Here is an 18,643-nt window from a genome sequence, read left to right on the forward strand (position 1 = left end):
TCTGGTTATGAAAGTTTCATTAAATGCAATATAGAATGTATTAATAAAGGGGATGCTGTATGAAATATTAAAGAGGATTTCTAATTGCAGGTGTCAACGGGAGGTCGGCCAGTTTATTATGTGTCCTATAAAAGACAAGCCTTCGCACAGATGAAGCTGCCGAAATACACACTGCCTAAGGTAAAGAAGATGAATAACAAATCAACATACACTTTGGTTCTGGGTTGAAAATAAAGCAGGACTTTGTGCAGTATCTGTCAAATTCTAAAAATGCATTCTTAGCCACATAACACTGAGCCTTCCTCACACATATTTGATAGTGTGAGCTGCACCAAGTTAAAGGATAAGTATATAAAGGATATGGTATATAAGCATTTGCTGTGCAAAATTGTGTTCTAAAGCTAAGTGATTTTTCTAAAATTGAAAACATATCTTTCACACTCTGGCACTTTACAATGGATTGAATTGGGCACAGAGGAAAAGTTTAAAAACTTTCTCAATATGTGTGTTTTACCATCCAAGACAGCCATCGAGTATTGATCCGTGCCTTCTGTTTATCTCGATACATGTTTGTGACAACTGAAGGGATTTGTAAATACTCATTTTATTGAATATCCCTGGTGCTATTTTTCTTGTGATAAGGATACTTTCTCTATTCACTGGTGAGAATTCTTACATAAATACAAAGGTAAATCAAAAGAAAAGCTGTGATTTTGTGTGCTGGGAGGAAACCGGGGGGATCAAAGATTGTTGCACAGGAAGTGTTGAGTTACATCGCATGGCTGGCCTTTCTATAAAATGGCTGAATCTCATAAAATTGGTGTTTTTTTCAAAAATGACATATGGAAACTATTTTGGATTCTGTGTGTAATCCCCAGGTGCAGATCAATACTCGACAACTGTCTTGGCTTGTAAAATGGACGTATTTGGTACGTTTTTAAGATTTTCCTCCGAGTCCCATAAACTGCAATGTAAAGTGCCAGTGCAGGCAGGATAATTTTTATATTTATAGAAAGCGACTAACTTTAGAACACAATTTCACTTGGCAAATGCATATATACCATGTTTGACAAGAAATTGTTTCAACTTGAAAAATAAAGTGCTTATCATTTAACAAAAATGTTGCTTTTCTGTTAGGTAGACACAATGAAATTAAATCTTATTGAACTTCCTCCTGTACAGCACAATAAAAACAAATAGCAAGGTAAAAGCAAAATCTGCTTGGAGGTTGTGGATGTTAAGACCAGACCAGTCATTACTGTATATACTGTGAAATGAATGTAAAAGGTAAAAATGGTACAATTAAATAATAAGGGGTACAAATATGAAATGTATGCATTTTAATGGTTTCTGCAAATTTATTAATAATTCTAAAAAGAACATGCAAATAATGCTTGGTGACAAATAAAAAAAAAAACCAAAACCATGTAGGCAGACAATCCAAACTACCTTTGAAGAACAGTATGCTAATACATATATTGCATTATGCAAATTCAGTTAAGAAGCCAAGTGAAATGCTTGATACTATATGCGCATTGTGGGCTTTATTTCTGAAGCAATAACATTTTTTTTCTAATCAGCGTCCTTTAAAGTGGATTACTAAGCCCTGAATTTCTCTCTGTAGTGCGCTCAGCTAACAGCTTGTGAGGAGTAAATTGTTATCCTTGCATTGCACCAATTTATGAATATGTGCTAGAAACAATAGTGGGCTAACACTTCAATGGCCATTCAAGCAAGCATAAACTGTGACCTCAAGGGCTGGAAAAATTGCTAGACTAGTTATCTATTATTGTTGGGACTTTATGTGAATATATAAAGGCTTAAGTAACGTTTTATAATGGATGTAGTTCCACAGGGTTTACCGTCTTTGATGTCTGTCGAGGCACTGGTGGCCACATTGATGAGAGAATCGGGTGGCTGTTGCCAGTAATGAATTACTAGAAATCAAAATGACTCAGAATTAAAATGCTGCTTTTGTTCTTTGATTGCCTCAGTATGGCTAATTTGCCATATACAGTAAAGTGTCCCCACCATGTCAGTGATCACAAAGCTGCCACTGCACATCTTATCTTTTGATATTCCCATATTCTCCATAATATGTTTGCTATTTTCACAGACATCTTGCCAGCAAGTACAACAAGCATGGGTAAGGTAAATAAATAACTGAGTATTTTAATCAGTCTGGTATCTTTACAGATTTATTATGGGTTTAATACATTTTTTTCTGCCTATGTGTTTTCAGCATATTGTATTTTTCTTATTATTTAGTGCTACTGCAATGCCATTTTGTTTTGTATATGGGTTTAGCCATTTCTTCTATCTCATCATCTGGACACTGCCCCCAGTATCCAGAGAGCATAGTTTAAAACATTGTGATGTCTGACGTCACTGACGCCATGCTTTAAATACCTGTGTGATGGACCTCTCATCTTCTGTAATTGTAGATGTAAAACAAAGACTTTTGTGGGTGTTTGCTTTTTTTGAATCCTAGTTCAGAAATCCTAAGCCTCCTAATTTGAATTTGACTTTTGGTGATCATTTTGGCTTTGGCAACATAATATCCTCTTGGTTAATGAGCCATGTCTGGCTTGCAACAAAACTTTAATTTCCTGGTGCATTGCATTCAAATTTTTCACTGCTCAGTTTGCTAGAAGTACAAATGTAGAGATTTACAGAGCAATGTGTTTTGGTTTAAGGTGGAATTGAGGAGTGAAACAATAATACAGATTTTGGGATTTGCTTTAATTTAATGTTATGTTGAATTTGCAGGCTAGCACTCTAACCATGTGGACAAAGTTACAATTTTAAAGAAAAAGAACGAGAAAATTCAAAAAAAGAATGAAAATGAAAAACATGATAAAACAAAAGAGCACCCTAATAAAATATTAAACAGTAGCTTCACTGCAAAGTTCAACAGTTAATGAGAAGAACTGACTGTTTTATCTTTATCTAAAATGTCTGGAAAGTTCAAACACGACAGCAACCATAGTAAATAAATAGATAAATAAATATTATAAAGTATAAATAAATTATAAATAAATAAATAAACATAAATAAAGGAAAATTGAGGAAAGCTACTGAACTCACCTGTTCTGCCAGAAAGGCAAAGAAAAACAGACAGTGTCCTGGAGAAACAAACACATTAAACACGCCAAAGGGTCAAAACCTGAATGGACCAAAGTCTGAATGATTAATTCAAAATGCAAAGTATTTAATGGAGCAAAAACTCATACCAGCACCAATGCACTCTTCAAGAACTCTGTTTGCTTGAATCCACAATCTTGGAATGTAGACTAACTGTGTACATTTAGAGTGTCGCACCTGTGATATAATCTCACATTACATCTGAGGCCACTCTCCCCAGTGATAGGTCTCTGCATCATGGCAACCATTATCCAACAAAGAGGTCCATACTAGAAAAATAAGATGGTGTCATGGAAATTCAAAACAAAACAAAAGTCAAGGTAATTATTAAATAATAATAATAAATAGTATTTTTTAAAGAAATTCTTTAAAACTTCAAATAAATTTTCCTTCCTTCCAACTGTGTCTCTTCGGAAAATCCTTGGGTACCACTGGTTTGACTTTGAGTCGAATGAACGGTTGTTCACAGAGTCCCAAATTAGGCACGTTGCCTGCATTGTGAGGGAGCGTCAGTTGCAGCACTATGCCACAATTCCCCGTGGGTGATCCAGCTTATTGTTGGGGACCCGAGTGACTGGACCAGATCAAAGGGACGGTGACATGAATATCTGGCTGTGGCAGATAGATGGTCATTTCCGGAGGTTGGTGGGATTGGACTGTGTGTCTACCAATGGGGTTGGCGACTGGGATCCTGAGCTGTTTCGTCATGTAGTGGGTGTAGCAATGCACTATACCAGTGCATGCTCCCTAACCTGACCTGACAAATAAATTTAAATAGGAAACATACTCAGTGCCGGATTACAACACCAAATCTTTGTTAAGAAGTCAATGTAGATAATTCAGCATTTCCACTTTCTGAAACAACACTGAAAAGGGTCTCTATGAGGAAGTTAGCCGGTGGAAGTGCATAGCTTATGCTTTGGAATATGCATCCAAACTGCAGATCTGATTTTGTGACATTTGTGGGGTGCTGTCTTATACTGGGTAAAGCAAGTGAAAGATGTGAGGTGAGAATTATATGCATTTTACTTGGTTGTAATAGATCTCAGAAATTACCTACAACCCCTTCTGATGAAACCAACCATACTCAGTGTTTCCTTTTCAATAGTATAATAATTTGAATTACTGCATAGATGTTCCTCACTTAAGTACAGCATTTGCTGTGCAGTCTGGAATCTTTTCAGATATTACAGGAAGCATGGCAAGAAAGGTATTAGTGTCTGCGAGATGTAGGAGGAGAGGACTCCACAGATCTCCTGAATTAGTAAGCTATGTTGTCCTACCAGTGATTCCAAAGCGAGCAATGGATTTTGAAGAAGTCTTCGGAGGCACAGTTCTTACCAGATCATCACTCTAATGATTTTATGCCAGATGTACACTCCGCCGTCATGATCTGATGAAGGTATAGCCCCTCACTGCACTCCGTCTTCACTCGTTCCAACTTGACACGTCTATATCAGACTTATTTATTGCCTCATTTCCTACCCGTTTTTAAGTTCTATTCACCAATCAGGGTTCATTAAGGACTTGCACATCAGTCTGGGTAATATTCTTAAAGGACTAGGCTTACTCACTGAACACAGACACCTAGAAGTCCATTTAAACCACTGTATCTTTAAAATTACACCAAAAAAAATCATAATAATAAGAGACTGTTACACTGATAAAATTCAAAATATTGAATTGAAAATTGCTATGGTCTCCATTAGGTAAAATGAAGTGGAGGACACCCTTTTAGGTTTCAACATATAAATGTTTGTGTTGGTCTAAGGAGGTCCTGAATTTCAGAGCCAAACTTGGTCTGCGAGTCATGATTTGAATTGAAATTCAGTAAAGTATAAGAAGAAGCTGTGTCTGAGTTACACATGGGCCATCATTTGTCTTCAGCAGTGGTTCCAGAACACTCCGATGTCAGCTTTTGCATGTACAGTATGTCTTCAATAAAAGGGATTCAGTTCATTTTGTTTTATTCCCACATTTAGTAGTGGAGATGTTGCTGATCACAGCTGGTGTCACAATAGGCACAGTTTGGCTAAAGGTCAAACAGGAAAAGATGGCAGGTGTGATTGCTCTTTTATTATATCCAAAGATAAACTTACTGCACATATCCATGCACAATGTTCTCTAAGTTTAACCCTATCAACACTTCTAACAGCACTGACTTTGATTTTATTAGCAGCATTTAGTCTGATGAAAGGAAGTTGTAGCTTGAATAGTCTTTTTTCAGCCTGTTTATAAGAGGCTCAAAATGAAGTTCTGTCATTTCTTTTCATTACAGGACATGCATGTCATCAGCACCGATGAGAATCGGGTGGTGGCTGCTGTGCAGGAGTGGAATCAGAACGACACCTATAATCTCTACGTATCCGATGTACAAGGCGTCTTCTTCACTTTGGCTTTGGAGAATGTAATGAGCAGCCTTGGACTCGAGGGAAATATCATGATTGACCTCTACGAGGTATGTAATATTGTGAGCCAGATCATTCTCAAAATTCTAATACTATTCAAGATGGGTGCCATTATTCAGTGTGTATTTCAAAGCAACATCTTTCATTGTAGCATTTGAGTGAATGAATAGTAATTTTATAGAGTGCCTAACTGTCCGTCCCCCATTTGTTTTTGCCACACACCTGATCTTGCTTAATCCAGTTTGGCTGACTAACTAGTGTGGAAAGCAGCCCGGACACAGACAGGCAGACAGCGATGGTTCACCCAACACACGTTTGTTATACATACTATTATTTACAGTGAAGCACACAACCCCTAAAACTCCCCCAAAGTCCAGGCCTCTTTATAATGCCTCTTTCTCTTCAGACCGCCTCCTTTCCTCTCCTCCTGAGCTCCGTCCTTCTCCACTCCCGACTCAAGCCATCGAACGTAGGAAGGCGGCCCCTTTTATCCCCACCCGGATGTGCTCTAGGTGCCTCCTGATTAGCTTCCACCGGCACTCCCCAGTGTGGTGGAAGTACCAGCTGCACACCTGGAAGCACTCTGGGTGTCCCTGGTGTTCTTTCCCCCAGCAATTCCGGGTGTGGCGGAAGTGCTGAGGGCCAGGGCTCCACAGGCATCAGGGCACCCCCTGATGGTGACCACGGGCCCCTATAGGGTTGAGCTTCCAAGCTCAGTTCCCATGGTCCCCAAAGCAACCAGGGCGGTCGCCCCCTTGTGGTCTGGAGGAGGCGTGAGCCCTCCTCCGGTCCTCCTGGGCGTCCTGGCTGGGTAGCACCCTCAGCCGCTTGCCACACTAGATAAACTAGGTTCAAATGGGAGAAAACTATCAACTGACTCATGAAAAGCAACACTGCTTAGCTCTTTTAACACTGCAACCAACTTTGGACATACAGTATATATACAAGCAGCATACCACTATTAAGATGGTGGGTGGGAACAGGTTACCTTTTGTAAATTATTCTTTTTAACATGGGTGTACCTTTGCATCCCCAGGAATGCCAGATGTTCCACCTGTCTTATCCATGGCACTTTGATGGAGAAATATTGTCTAATGGGTATCCAAACAGAGCTGTTTGGGGTGGTAAAAGGCAGGGCAGGAGCTATGCTATACTGTGCCTTGATAATCCAGAGTGTGATAACACCAGCTGCCAAACAAACAAAATAATTGGAGTGGAAGGATATTTGGCACGTGACCCAAAGGGCAACATACAGAGGTACAATTATGGAAGAGGGAAAGTGAGTCTAGGGTGTACACCAGGATTGCAAGCAGTGCAATGTGGCATTTAAGGCTTTGGACATCAAACCCTGAGGTTGCAGGTTCAGATCCTGCTAATGACACTGTGTGACCCTGAGAAAGTCACTTCATGTGCCTGTGCTCCAATTGGAAAGACAAAAGAATTGTAACCAATTGTATCTGAAATGTTGTAAGTCAGTCAGTCATTGTCCAACCCGCTATATCCGAACACAGGGTCACGGGGGTCTGTTGGAGCAAATCCCAGCCAGCACAGGGCGCAAGGCAGGAACAAATCCCAGGCAGGGCACACACACATACACACATACACACACCAAGCACACACTAGGGACAATTTAGGATCGCCAATGCACCTAACCTGCATGTCGGACTGTGGGAGGAAACCGGAGCACCCGGAGGAAACCCACACAGACAAGAGGAGAACATGCAAACTCCATGCAAGGAGGACCTGGTAAGCGAACCCGGGTCTCCCTACTGCGAGACAGCAATGCTACCACTGCACCACCGTGCCGCCCATGTTGTAAGTCTCCATGGATTAAGGTATCAGCCAAATGATAGGGAATAGGACTGCCTGATTCCTTAATTAGAAAGAGACAGAGAACAAGGAGGAAATGGAGGTTCATAAGAATGTGTGTTGCAAAGAAGTTGAGTGGTAGGCTTAGAGATGTTGGAGAAAAGGGTATAGAAGGGAGTGTGGAAGGAGGAAAGTGGACCAGCCTATCTGGTAGACAGGAAGATTTACCTAGTTGAGCACAGCTCAGAGAAACTCAAATATTTGTGACATTGTTATTTTTTTGGCACTTCACATTCTTCTTTTTTTTTTAATGTGATGGGTTGATTATGGTGTGCTCTTGATAAGTGTGGGGAGTTGTACTACTATGCATCCTTTTCTGAGCTATTGACTTCAAGAGCTGTGAATGAAGCAGAATGATGTGTGTGTCCCCTAGCATTTCTGTCCTGTGATTCCCTGTGAACAGTTCCAACTAACCTCCTTAGTCTTATGTTTACCCTTTGAATATTAAGGCAAAACCATTACATTTTTTTCAACAATTTCATGTAACAGAAACATTCAAATATCAAAATGTCAACATAAATACAGTAGGGCGGGTATGTCTAGTATCTGCTGTACTGATGGAGATTTAGTACACATCCTTTGGGTGATGTGTTTTGAAACCAATGCATAGTCCAATGTTGCAATCACAACATGTTTCTTTGTGCACTTTTCCTATAATTTTTCTCTGCTGCTCGCACATGAGAAGATAGAATGTCATAGCCTGACCTGCAGGATCGATGTGCCCCTTGTGTTATTGTAGGCTTCCACAGCACAAGGCTTTGTGACTTCCACATTTCTCCTGACACTAACATCGACAGTTGTTACATTATGAACAGTGATTAAGGATTAATGTCTTTTTTGTCCGTTAAGTCGATAGTGGTCATTTTTGCCTTTTGCCATGCACCCCACTGCAGCTTTATGCAACTGAAGTTATTAGGCATATCATAGCATTTTGGTCAAACAGTGCCATGTTAACATCTGATGACCAGTTCACATTGTCATCGCTGTCACTTTATTCAACTGATGGTTCAGTTTCAGTTTGTTATAAAACTGGCTTTACGGTTTGTCATTTACATGCCATTGTGTATTTTGGTTCAATTTCCCTCTCCACTCCTAGGAAATTGATTAGTTACTATAGAATCCAAAGCACATAGTAAAATTAATGATTTTTTTGCAGCATGATGTTAATTTATTTACTAGATGACAAACAGAATACTGTCCTGAGCGTTATTACCCTAAGAGACACTCAGGCTTAACCATTTTTACGTAGATTTCCTAGCCTGAGAGACACTCAGGGTTAATGCCAAGGTGATTAAACCCATTTTATAAATAATAAATCATTATCATCAATAAATCATTCTAGGTTTGTGAAAGATATAAAAGTATTCTCTATCTTTCATTGGTTTAAAGTTTAAATTTATGACAAATTTTAAAATGATGGAACCTGCAGTTTAAATGACGTGGTGTCCCTAAGAGCGAGAGGGTGTGTGATTGTGCACTGCTATATACTCCTGTTTTATATCTATGGCTACCTGTTTAGACACTGCTCTTCTGCATGTTCTCTGGAAAAAGGAAGTACAGTGGAACCTCGGTTTGCGAGTAACTTGGTTTACGAGTGTTTTGCAAGACGAGCTAAAATTTTTAATAAATTTTGACTTGATAAATGAGCGAGGTCTTGCAATACAAATAGTATGTATACACTTTGTCTGCTGAGCGTCATGTGATCTCTCTCTCGTGGGCAATCGTCTCTTATTCTCCGTCTGAGTCAGCGTGCCTCACTCATATAGTCAACATCCGTACGAGCGTATACTGTTTACTACACCATTGTGACTGTGTGTTTGGGTGTGTGTGTGTGTGCGCGCTTGTGCTGTGACGTGTGAGTCTCCGTCATGCGCCCCAAAACACAAAGCTGAGTCTCAGTACTTTAGCAACACCAGCTTTATTCAGCTTGAAACAGCAACAGCGCGGTTATTTATTGTAGCGGAATCTGTCACTCTCCTATACACAGGCACAGCAGTCAGGCAGGGTCGTGGCCAAGTAGTACTGTGCCCTGCGCATTTAGAATGTTCCTTGTTCCTTGTATCACCCATCAACGGTAAACGCTTATAGCATGTCCGCGATCTTTTTGGATTCGCTTTTACGGCGAACTGCTACAGCGCTGGGAGACTGCGATTGCTTTGGGACGTTCTTCCGCGTGTCGTCCCGTTGGGTGGAATCCCACAACAGTTTAGAAACTCACTCACACCAGCCATGATTCTTTTCAAGGGTAAAGTGCAGGTTAATTTGTTTTATGTATTTTTACTTTATATTTTGTATTAATCATTTTTATATGAATAGTTTTGGGTTGTGGAACGAATCATCTGAGTTTCCATTATTTCTTATGGGGAAATTCACTTTGATATACGAGTGCTTTGGACTGCGAGCACATTTCCATCAAAAAGGATGGACACCTCATAACATCTTATCCACATAAGTAGAACACCCAGGGAGTGCTGGGAGTCTATGGAGGGCTCGTGTTCATGCAAACCACAGATCTAATCTTTTTGCAAATGACAGGATCTGGTTGTTAGATGTAGAATACATAAATATATTGGGAAAGAGTAACTCAGAAAAACGTTCTAATTGTATGCATGCAGTTTTACAGATATTAGAGCGACTGTATCTTGCTTATACCTGAGATATCACTATGGTAACATGGTGGTTACAACCATTTCCTTTTTAGCATCCTTCTTCTTGCTTTTGAGGAATCATTTTAAATTACTGTATATTAGCTCTGTGCATAGAAAAATAGTTATTATGTTTAAGATAACTGAATACTTTCTTCACTCAGTTTAACTTCAAATAGTATATTAATCTATGCCTTAGAAATAATAAATATGGACAGCACACTCATTATAAAGTGATGTATAATAAAGTATTTGATCAAAAGTATTTTCTTAAATGTAGGCTACAAGACAGATGTTGACTTGTGTGCCTTGCTTATTTAAATGAAGTGCCTGAAAAGTAAATTTACAAGGGGGTGGGGTAGAAATTTCTTGGACTTTTTCTGCCATCTACTGTCAAAAAGTTGCAATTGTTCTTACACACACAAATGTTCAAAAATAAGCTAGTTTATTTAAATGGGGGATAAAAATCTGGTCTTGAAATGCATGGTTAATTTCAACTCATCTTAGTCATATTTGTACCCATTGAGCAGTTAAACAATGAATAAATATGAAACAAGCAGCGCTTATTTAAAAAATAGCATATGGCAAAGTTAAAATATCTGCCACTTACAATTATTTTATATTTCTATACCATATTGCTCTTTTATACTTTCCTTATTCTCCAGATCGCTATGAATCAGCATGGTGGCAAACTGATTAGCATTTTTGTCTTACAGCCTCAGAGGCCTGGCCTCACACCCTGGCACAGACGCTGTCTGTGTGGAACTTCCATGGTCTCCCTGTGTCCACATTAGATGTGGCTTAAGGTGATTGGTCCTGAATGAATGACTGTGCCCCGTGTGGGGTTGGCATTTGTGTTCAGTTCTTGTTCTGGCTTTACAAGTGGGGTTTCCAACCTCCAGCCTCTCCAAATGGTGTCATGGATTAGAAAATGAAAGAATGCAACAGCTTCATAATGAATCCCAACTATAGTTTATTGCAGTGGTTCTCAACCCTGATTCCTACAAGGTCCACCAGAGAACTATGAAAATATGTCAGGGACCCCAGTATACGCACTGATATTTACCTGCTTGTACTTTTGCTGCAGTCTTGACAAAGCCGCTTGTTTTTGAACTTGAAAACATAATACAAAATTAAGAAACCATTTCAAAAACAGCCTGTGTGTTTTTGATTAGTACAATTTAATAATAATTATGTTTACATAGCGCTTTTCTTGATATTCAAAGTACTTTACATAGACAGAGGGGAATCACTTCAACCACCACCAATTTGTAGCACCCACCTGAATCAACGCAACGGCAGCGAGTAATGCACCAGTACACTCACCACACCTTAGGTATTAGATAGTGAAGAGGTGAAATAGTCAGTCACTTAGAGACAGGGGATTGTTAGGGGACCAGGCCATGATGGACAATTTTGCCAGGACATCGGGATACATCCTACTGTTTTCAGGAGATGCCCAGGGCTCTTTAATGACCATAGAGATGTCAGCACCTCGGTTTTATGTCTCATCCAGTGTCCCTGTCCCTGTCCCTATCACTGCACTATGACATTGGGATCCACATTCAGACCACTGGGTAAGTGCCTCCTGCTGGACTCACCAACACCTCTTCCAGCAGCAACCTAAGCTTTTCCTAGATGGTCTCCCATGCATGTACTGGGTGGGCCTGAACATGCTTAGCTTCAGGTGGATGAAATCTTCTGAAGTGTATGTGGTATCGTTACTATGTGGAGTTTGCACATTCACTCCATCTCCCACATTCCATGGCTAACTGGTGATTCTAAATGTGTCCCTTTATTAATGTACCCTGTAATGGATGGGCACTCTGTCCAGAGTTGGTTCCTTCTTTGCAGTTTGTGATCTTGGGATTGGCTCTGGCACTTGTAACCTGAATTTGGATTTAATAGATTTAAAAAAATTAACTTATGGAATTTCATATTTGAATATACAAAGTACACTATGAAAACTGAATAAAGCAGGTTCAGAAAATTAAAAAAATGGATGACTGGATGTAGTTTTTAATTTGTATTCAGTATAAATATATTACCTCAGACAACTATGTATATTGATTAAAGACTTTCTGGTACCTTGGGGGCACTGAGTGCAGGAGGGGAATGTAAGAATGTCATTACTGCATATATAAGATGCACATAGGCAGAGTTTAGGGAACTCTCTGGAGTGCTCCTAACCAAATGATTTTCTCTAAAAAACGAAAGGAGTGTGTGTGGCCTGTGAAATGTGGCCCATGAAAGGTAATGCTATCCTTGCAGATATACAGGAAACAGAGATGAGGATGCTGAGGTGGATGACTGGTGTATCACTGAGAAAGCACAGAAGAAGTCGTGAAATTCGCAGTCTGTTTGATGTGGGTAGATGTGGCAGAAAAAATGAAAAGTTTATGTTGGTCTGAAAACATGTAACGAAAAGATGGGGAGGCATGGATCAAGAAAGTTGCAAGTTCCCATGCCTAAGAAAACATAGGTGGAGGTGTGGTGTTGTGGGTCCACAGCTCTCTCAGCAAAGGCCAGTTCTTTTAAATAAATAATCACCGCGCTCGTGGCATTGCGAGGGGCGTGGTAGTGTGGCTGAAGCAGTTTCCGGGTGGATTCATGCTGCGGGCGTTTCTCACCCAAGTGCACATGTGAGGGACGGTCCGCAGCGTAATTGTACCCGGGAACTGTTGATTGCCACGGCAGCCACGTCCATTATATAGAGAAGCCCGAGACACTTAAGGGGATGAACGATGAACAAGAAAAGAGAAGGAAATGGAGGTTGCAGAAGGAAGCAGGAAAGGAGCGAGTGAGAGAAAGCCGGTGCAGGAAAGCGAGTGACAGCAGGCTCGCGGCAGCTGAGCAGACAGCCTGGGTGTTTGGCCGACACCCAGAGAAGTAGTAGATGTGGTCTCTACTGTAGAGATTACTTTTATGAAGGACGGGAGTGACCGGGAGAAGGATGACTTTCCGCTTAAGGCCGCGGAAGGCAGCAGGAGTCGGGACTTGGGACGTGGTGTCCCCAGCGTGAGAGCCTTGGTCATTGGGGAGTCCTAAGTCACTGTCCGGAGGATCCTACCGGAGCCAAGGATCGGTATGGCGACTGACAGCAGAAGCAGTAGTAAAAGAGGGTTAGCTGCAGAGAGAGCGTCTCGCCTGCTGCAGGGCCCTAACGGGAGAAGCAGGTGAGACGCTAGTTTAGAAGAAGCACCGGGCTTGACATTGGGTTTTTGAGAAGACTGCTTCCTGTATTGTGTTTTAACCTCGGTTTTAAAGGATTGTTTGTTTTTGCATTTGTTCTATTTTAAACCACCACCTTTCACCTTTCTTTTATGGATTATTTATTTATTTAATGAAGATTTTGGACACTGCACTTTATTTGAACACTCATTCGTTTTGTTGTTGGATTTTAAATAAAAGCACTTTGCACATTTGCACCAACCTCTTGCTCTCATGTTATTGCCTCACTGTCTAGCTCATCTCGGTTATAACTATTGACGGTGTTGGGTTCAAGGGCTCCTGAACAGAAGATGGGAGCATGGAGCTGAACCCGCATCGTCACAGGAGGTAGAAAATGCTGACTTAAAATTGGAAGAAAGTGATACACAAGATGGTAATAACTGGAGAAGATGGATTCATGGTAAACGCACACCCTGGTGGACTGGGAATAGTAGCCTCTAAACGTATGATGATGATGATGAACTGTATTTATTGTCCATTGCAGTATAACATATTATTTGCGCTCCTTAACAATTGAACTTAATTTGGAATAGCGGTTTAACCTGTAGTGAGACTGTATATTATGGGCATATTCAGATTGAAGTTTTAGAATATTCTAAAATGTAAAAGCTCATTTCTACAGCCAGTTCATCGTTTGGATGGCACTTCTCCATGCTTATGAAAGAAGTTTAATTTAGTGCTGTGATGGCCCTGACATTTCATCCAGTTTTGTTCCCAGTGTGGCTGGTATAGGGTTAAGCTTTCCCAGTATAGCAGTAAACAGATGGGTAGATAAAAAGGTCTGGTAGTGCTTTACATCATTTCTATCCTAGCCCATTGTTTCTTCATTAAGTTAAAGACTGTCACACTGAAATCAGCCTCGCAATTTAAGATGTGGATATGCATCTCATTACCAAGTACGAGTTGACAGATGTCACTTCTGCATTCAACGGCTTCTGTCTTCCTCATTCATCAGTTATCTGTAAGGATGATGAGTCTTGACAAGGGTACCTTACCAAATCTAGTTTACCTCAGAGGGTACTTCAGCAGGCCAAGCCTACAATATGCAGCTTTCTGTATTCATGATTTTAAATAACAACAGTATTCTCATTCACTCAGTAGTTAGGTAAAAATCACTTTATTTTGCTGAGTATGTTTTTTTTTGGTTGGAAGCAGAAAGAAAATGACTTATATTGATCATTTGATTGAGTCTTTTGCTAGAGAAACAGAGCTGCCATAAATATCCTGTCCAAAAATGGTAAATAAATCTTTCTCCACTCAATGAACAAATTGCTTTTTAAAAGTTTGCTGTAAACTTCCTTCTTAAAACTTGTAGAAAAAATCTAAGACAAAGAAAAATCATTTCTACTAGAGTTTGTTTGCAGTTTTTACTCTAGGGCACCAGACTAATTTTGGTGTCCATTTCATGTCCATTACATTATTTTTTATGCTTGTTCCTGAAATCAACCATCAGCTGACATGGTCCTGTTCTGCATTTGGGACCTTCACCAACTTTGGAACACTTTGACGAGGTCATGGCAGCATTGTGTTCAATAATTGGTCTTTGTGTGTGTCACCATGCAAAAGATAAGAATATCATTCATTTTCTAACCCGCTTAGTCTTGAACAGGGTCACGGGGGTCTGCTGGAGCCTATCCCATCTAGCGTAGGGTGCAAGGCAGGAACAAACCCCGGATTCACCTAACCTGCATGTCTTTGGACCAGGGCCTTTCTTAGCAGTTTGGGGGCCCTATGCAGTTCAGAAATGTGCAGGCCCCGGATCAGGAAGGTGTTCTAATAAAACGTTCGGAAAAGGCCTTAGATGACCAGTAGGCCTACATGTACGCTTGTGTGTATGCAGAGTGGTAAAATATTGATTTTGTTCTGGATCTGGTAAAGGCCGGTAATATAAGGATATTTCATGATTTTCTTGGGATCTCTCTGAATGAATCCGAAACGAATCTCTAAAATTAACGTTGGCTATAGTGCATTTGACAAAGTTATGACGGCGTGACAATATTATTAGGGATTTAGGTGAAGATTGCAATTTGGATAATAAATTACTATTGTTAATAAGACTAAGAGATGCACTGAACTGAATTTCCTGGGACTAGCACAAACGGCTGCAGTGCCAGGGGCATGACAGGGGTCCCAGGCCCACAGCCTGACAACAAAAAATAAAAATGTAAGTCGGGGCCCTACACGGATGCGTAGTTTGCGTATGCCTAAGAACGTCCCTGTTTGGACTGTGGAAGGAAACCCACACAGACACGGGAAGAACCTGCAAACCACAGGGAGGACCCAGGACGTGAACCCTTGTCTCCTTACAGCAAGGCAGCAACGCTACCACTGGGCCGCCCAAGATAAGAATGTGCTTGAAGCTTTTCACACCGTGTTTTGTTTACACGACTTTTAATCAAAGTCAAGTAAAAAGCATACTGGAAAGAAGACAAGGTGTAAGGAATTATTGACAGGGTTCAACACAGCTTAGAAACTTTGATTAACCATATAGTGCTGTATATTGACAGTGTTTAATTGTGTTATTAGATCGCCTGTGACATGCACCTAACACGAAAGGTACCAATGTAACCTCTTAGGTTTCTTTCTTACTGTGGGATTGGAAGAAATTTTAAAATCAGCTATACAGTATATCTCTTATCTGTAACCTCTTACCTTTCCCACTGTCCTTATTGGACTCAGCATATTCAAGGCTTCTTGCTGATTGAAACTGCCTTTTATTTTAATTCCTTTACTTCAGTCCAGTTTACCATCAATAGAAGGCCACACAAACCATCCTCTGTGCCCTTAAGGGACTGAAGCTAGACAAGGAATGATGAACCCAGCACTTGCCTACACTGGCAATCAATAATCAGAAAGAGACACTATGTCTAAGCTTTTACTTGAAATTTATATTTATTTGCCTAACAATTAATAGTAGCAAATATAAGTAATACAAAGAATTATACAAACTGGGTGGGTTTGTGTTGATCCAGTCTTTAACACTTCCCAGGTGGTCTAGGTTCTTAGATTGCAGATTATATATTCATAATTGAAAAGTGAAAGGAAAGATTTCTTGCGGGAGACAGAGCTCCGTCAACCACATCAAGTGTCTAAGCAGATAGCAAGCACCATTTCAATGTCGGGGGTTCCTCTCAAAGTACAATAAGGCACCAACTGAACTAAACTGAAAACTGAACTGAGACTCTTTATGAAGAAAAATTCCTATTAAAACTCTCCTTTCTTCTTGCCCAATGTGAGCACCTGGCTTACTGTCAGTCAGTCATTGTCCAACCCGCAATAGCCTAACACAGGGTCACAGGGGTTTGCTGGACAAAGGGCACAAGGCAGGAACAAATCTTTGGGCAGGGAGCCAGCCCACCGCAGGGCACACACACACACACACACCAAGCACTATTTAGGATTGCCTATGCACCTAACCTGCATATCTTTGGACCGTGGGAGGAAAACGGAGCGCCCACAGGAAACCCACGCAGACACGGGGAGAACATGCAAACTCCATGCAGGGAGGACCTGGGTCTCCTAACTGTGAAGCAGCAGCGCAACTACTGCACCACCATGCCACCCCCTGGCTTACTGCCCACTAGCAAAGCAGGTAACACTTTTACAGTTTCCTAAAATGAAGAAAAGTTGTCACACAAGGTCAATGTCAGTTCCCATGGGAATCAAAAGCTACACTAAACTGCAAAAGGAGTTTTAATAACTAGGTTTTAAATTAAATGTAGCACACTTTTAAGGTAAGCTGCCTAGCCTTTGAGGTGTTATTCTGAAACATAGCACTTCGCTTCTGAGGCTGTATGTGTCCTATTATTTGTGTAACACATGCTAAGAGAGCTACTTAGCCCCTGGGGCTTCATTCTAATGCACACGCTATTAAACAGCACTACGTCTGAGGTTATGTATAAAAAAATCGGGAGTGGTCTCCCCTATAGACTTTCTCGTAAACACAGATATGGGGATGGATATTTGAGGAGTAAATCGCATGACAGTGATTATATTTTTATATTATGTACTGTGTATTAAAGAACCATCAACAACAAATCAAATCAAATTATTAATGTATTGAACAATTATTATAAAAGTAAAGCTGAATAAATCAGACTCTGCAGCTGCATGAAAAAAAGGTAAAGCAGAAATAGCCAAAATTTGATAGAAATTTATGTTTTGTGCCAAATACTTATATGCAAAATTTGGTTAACCTAAGTGAAAGCATACTCTGCTTATGGTGTTTACATACACAAACACACAGGGACATAATTCCAAAAATGGTATTTTCGAACTCAGGAAGGTCTAAAACATTGAGATTCATCAAAATCTCAAAACTGAATTCTTGGAGGATTCCAATACTTTCTCTGTACTTCGTATACAAGAAAGTAAAAAGCGACTCTAAGCCACAGTCGTATGTCTTTCTAAAGGGTATGTAACCTAAAACTTTGAAAACGATAGTATGTCAATGTTAACTGATATATTACAGAAATTTACAATCAATTTATAAGTTATGGTAAAAGTTATCTTTAAATACTAAAAATAAATTGGAGATTCATTATTCTAGTGTTGGTTATGAGATGTGACAACTCTTGTTTAAAGCTGACAGGCAGTTTAAATAACAGGCATACATTTATAATTAATAAATGCATAAACTACTAGACAGCTAAAAAGGCATACACTCCTATCTGCTTGATATGAATTTATACATATAAGCAATGCCTAATTCTTATTGATAATTAAAAGGGGGATGGAAGGCTTTGAAATAACAAAACTGGATTTCAGCAACTATCACTTGAACAGAAGCACTGAACCAAATTTGTTTAATTATCAGCATTATGAATTCTGTTTTTTTTTTTTTTACAAGGCTAAATATTATTTTCATATCCTGTATTCTACTGGTGACTAACATCTCGTCCAGGATTTGGCTCTAGAAATGCCAGAATGTGCTTTGGTCTATGAGTGAATAGATGAGTGTCTTACTGACAACATAAAAAGTATTCATGAAGAAAACAATTTAAGTAATTCATCAAATAAAGGATTTGATCAGATTTAAAATCAAGACATTCTCTAACTGTGAAAGCCTCTCCTAGAAATAAGCTTTCACATCCATAAAATAAATAAAAAAGATCATTTTCTTCAGAGGCCACTAGAGGGCCATCAAGTGCTACACTTTGGCTTGAAGCTTAAAAAAGGCACCAGAAATATCAGTCTGTGTCAGAGCCATGGTGTCAATATACTCACGGATTATTACTGCAATGGCAACAACAACACAAAGGAGCCATATAGAAAAGCTACATTTTTAAGACATAAATCTCCATAGAACGAGCAGCTGAAGCTGATATGGGTGAAGGGATAAAGTGA

At 39.9% G+C, this 18,643-nt stretch overlaps 1 protein-coding gene across 1 annotated transcript in view; it reads left to right on the forward strand.

Annotated features, from left to right (window-relative positions):
- LOC114645620 (VPS10 domain-containing receptor SorCS1) overlaps positions 1-18,643 on the forward strand; it is a 1,182,623-nt gene that overhangs the window by 1,001,598 nt on the left and 162,382 nt on the right. Inside the window, 2 exon segments of the mRNA XM_051922161.1 lie at positions 91-180; positions 5,423-5,602. Of these exon segments, the coding sequence (XP_051778121.1) occupies positions 91-180; positions 5,423-5,602 (270 nt within the window).

This window comes from Erpetoichthys calabaricus, chromosome 2 (genome assembly GCF_900747795.2).
Source record: "Erpetoichthys calabaricus chromosome 2, fErpCal1.3, whole genome shotgun sequence".
In the NCBI taxonomy this organism is placed as follows: Eukaryota; Metazoa; Chordata; class Cladistia; order Polypteriformes; family Polypteridae; genus Erpetoichthys; species Erpetoichthys calabaricus.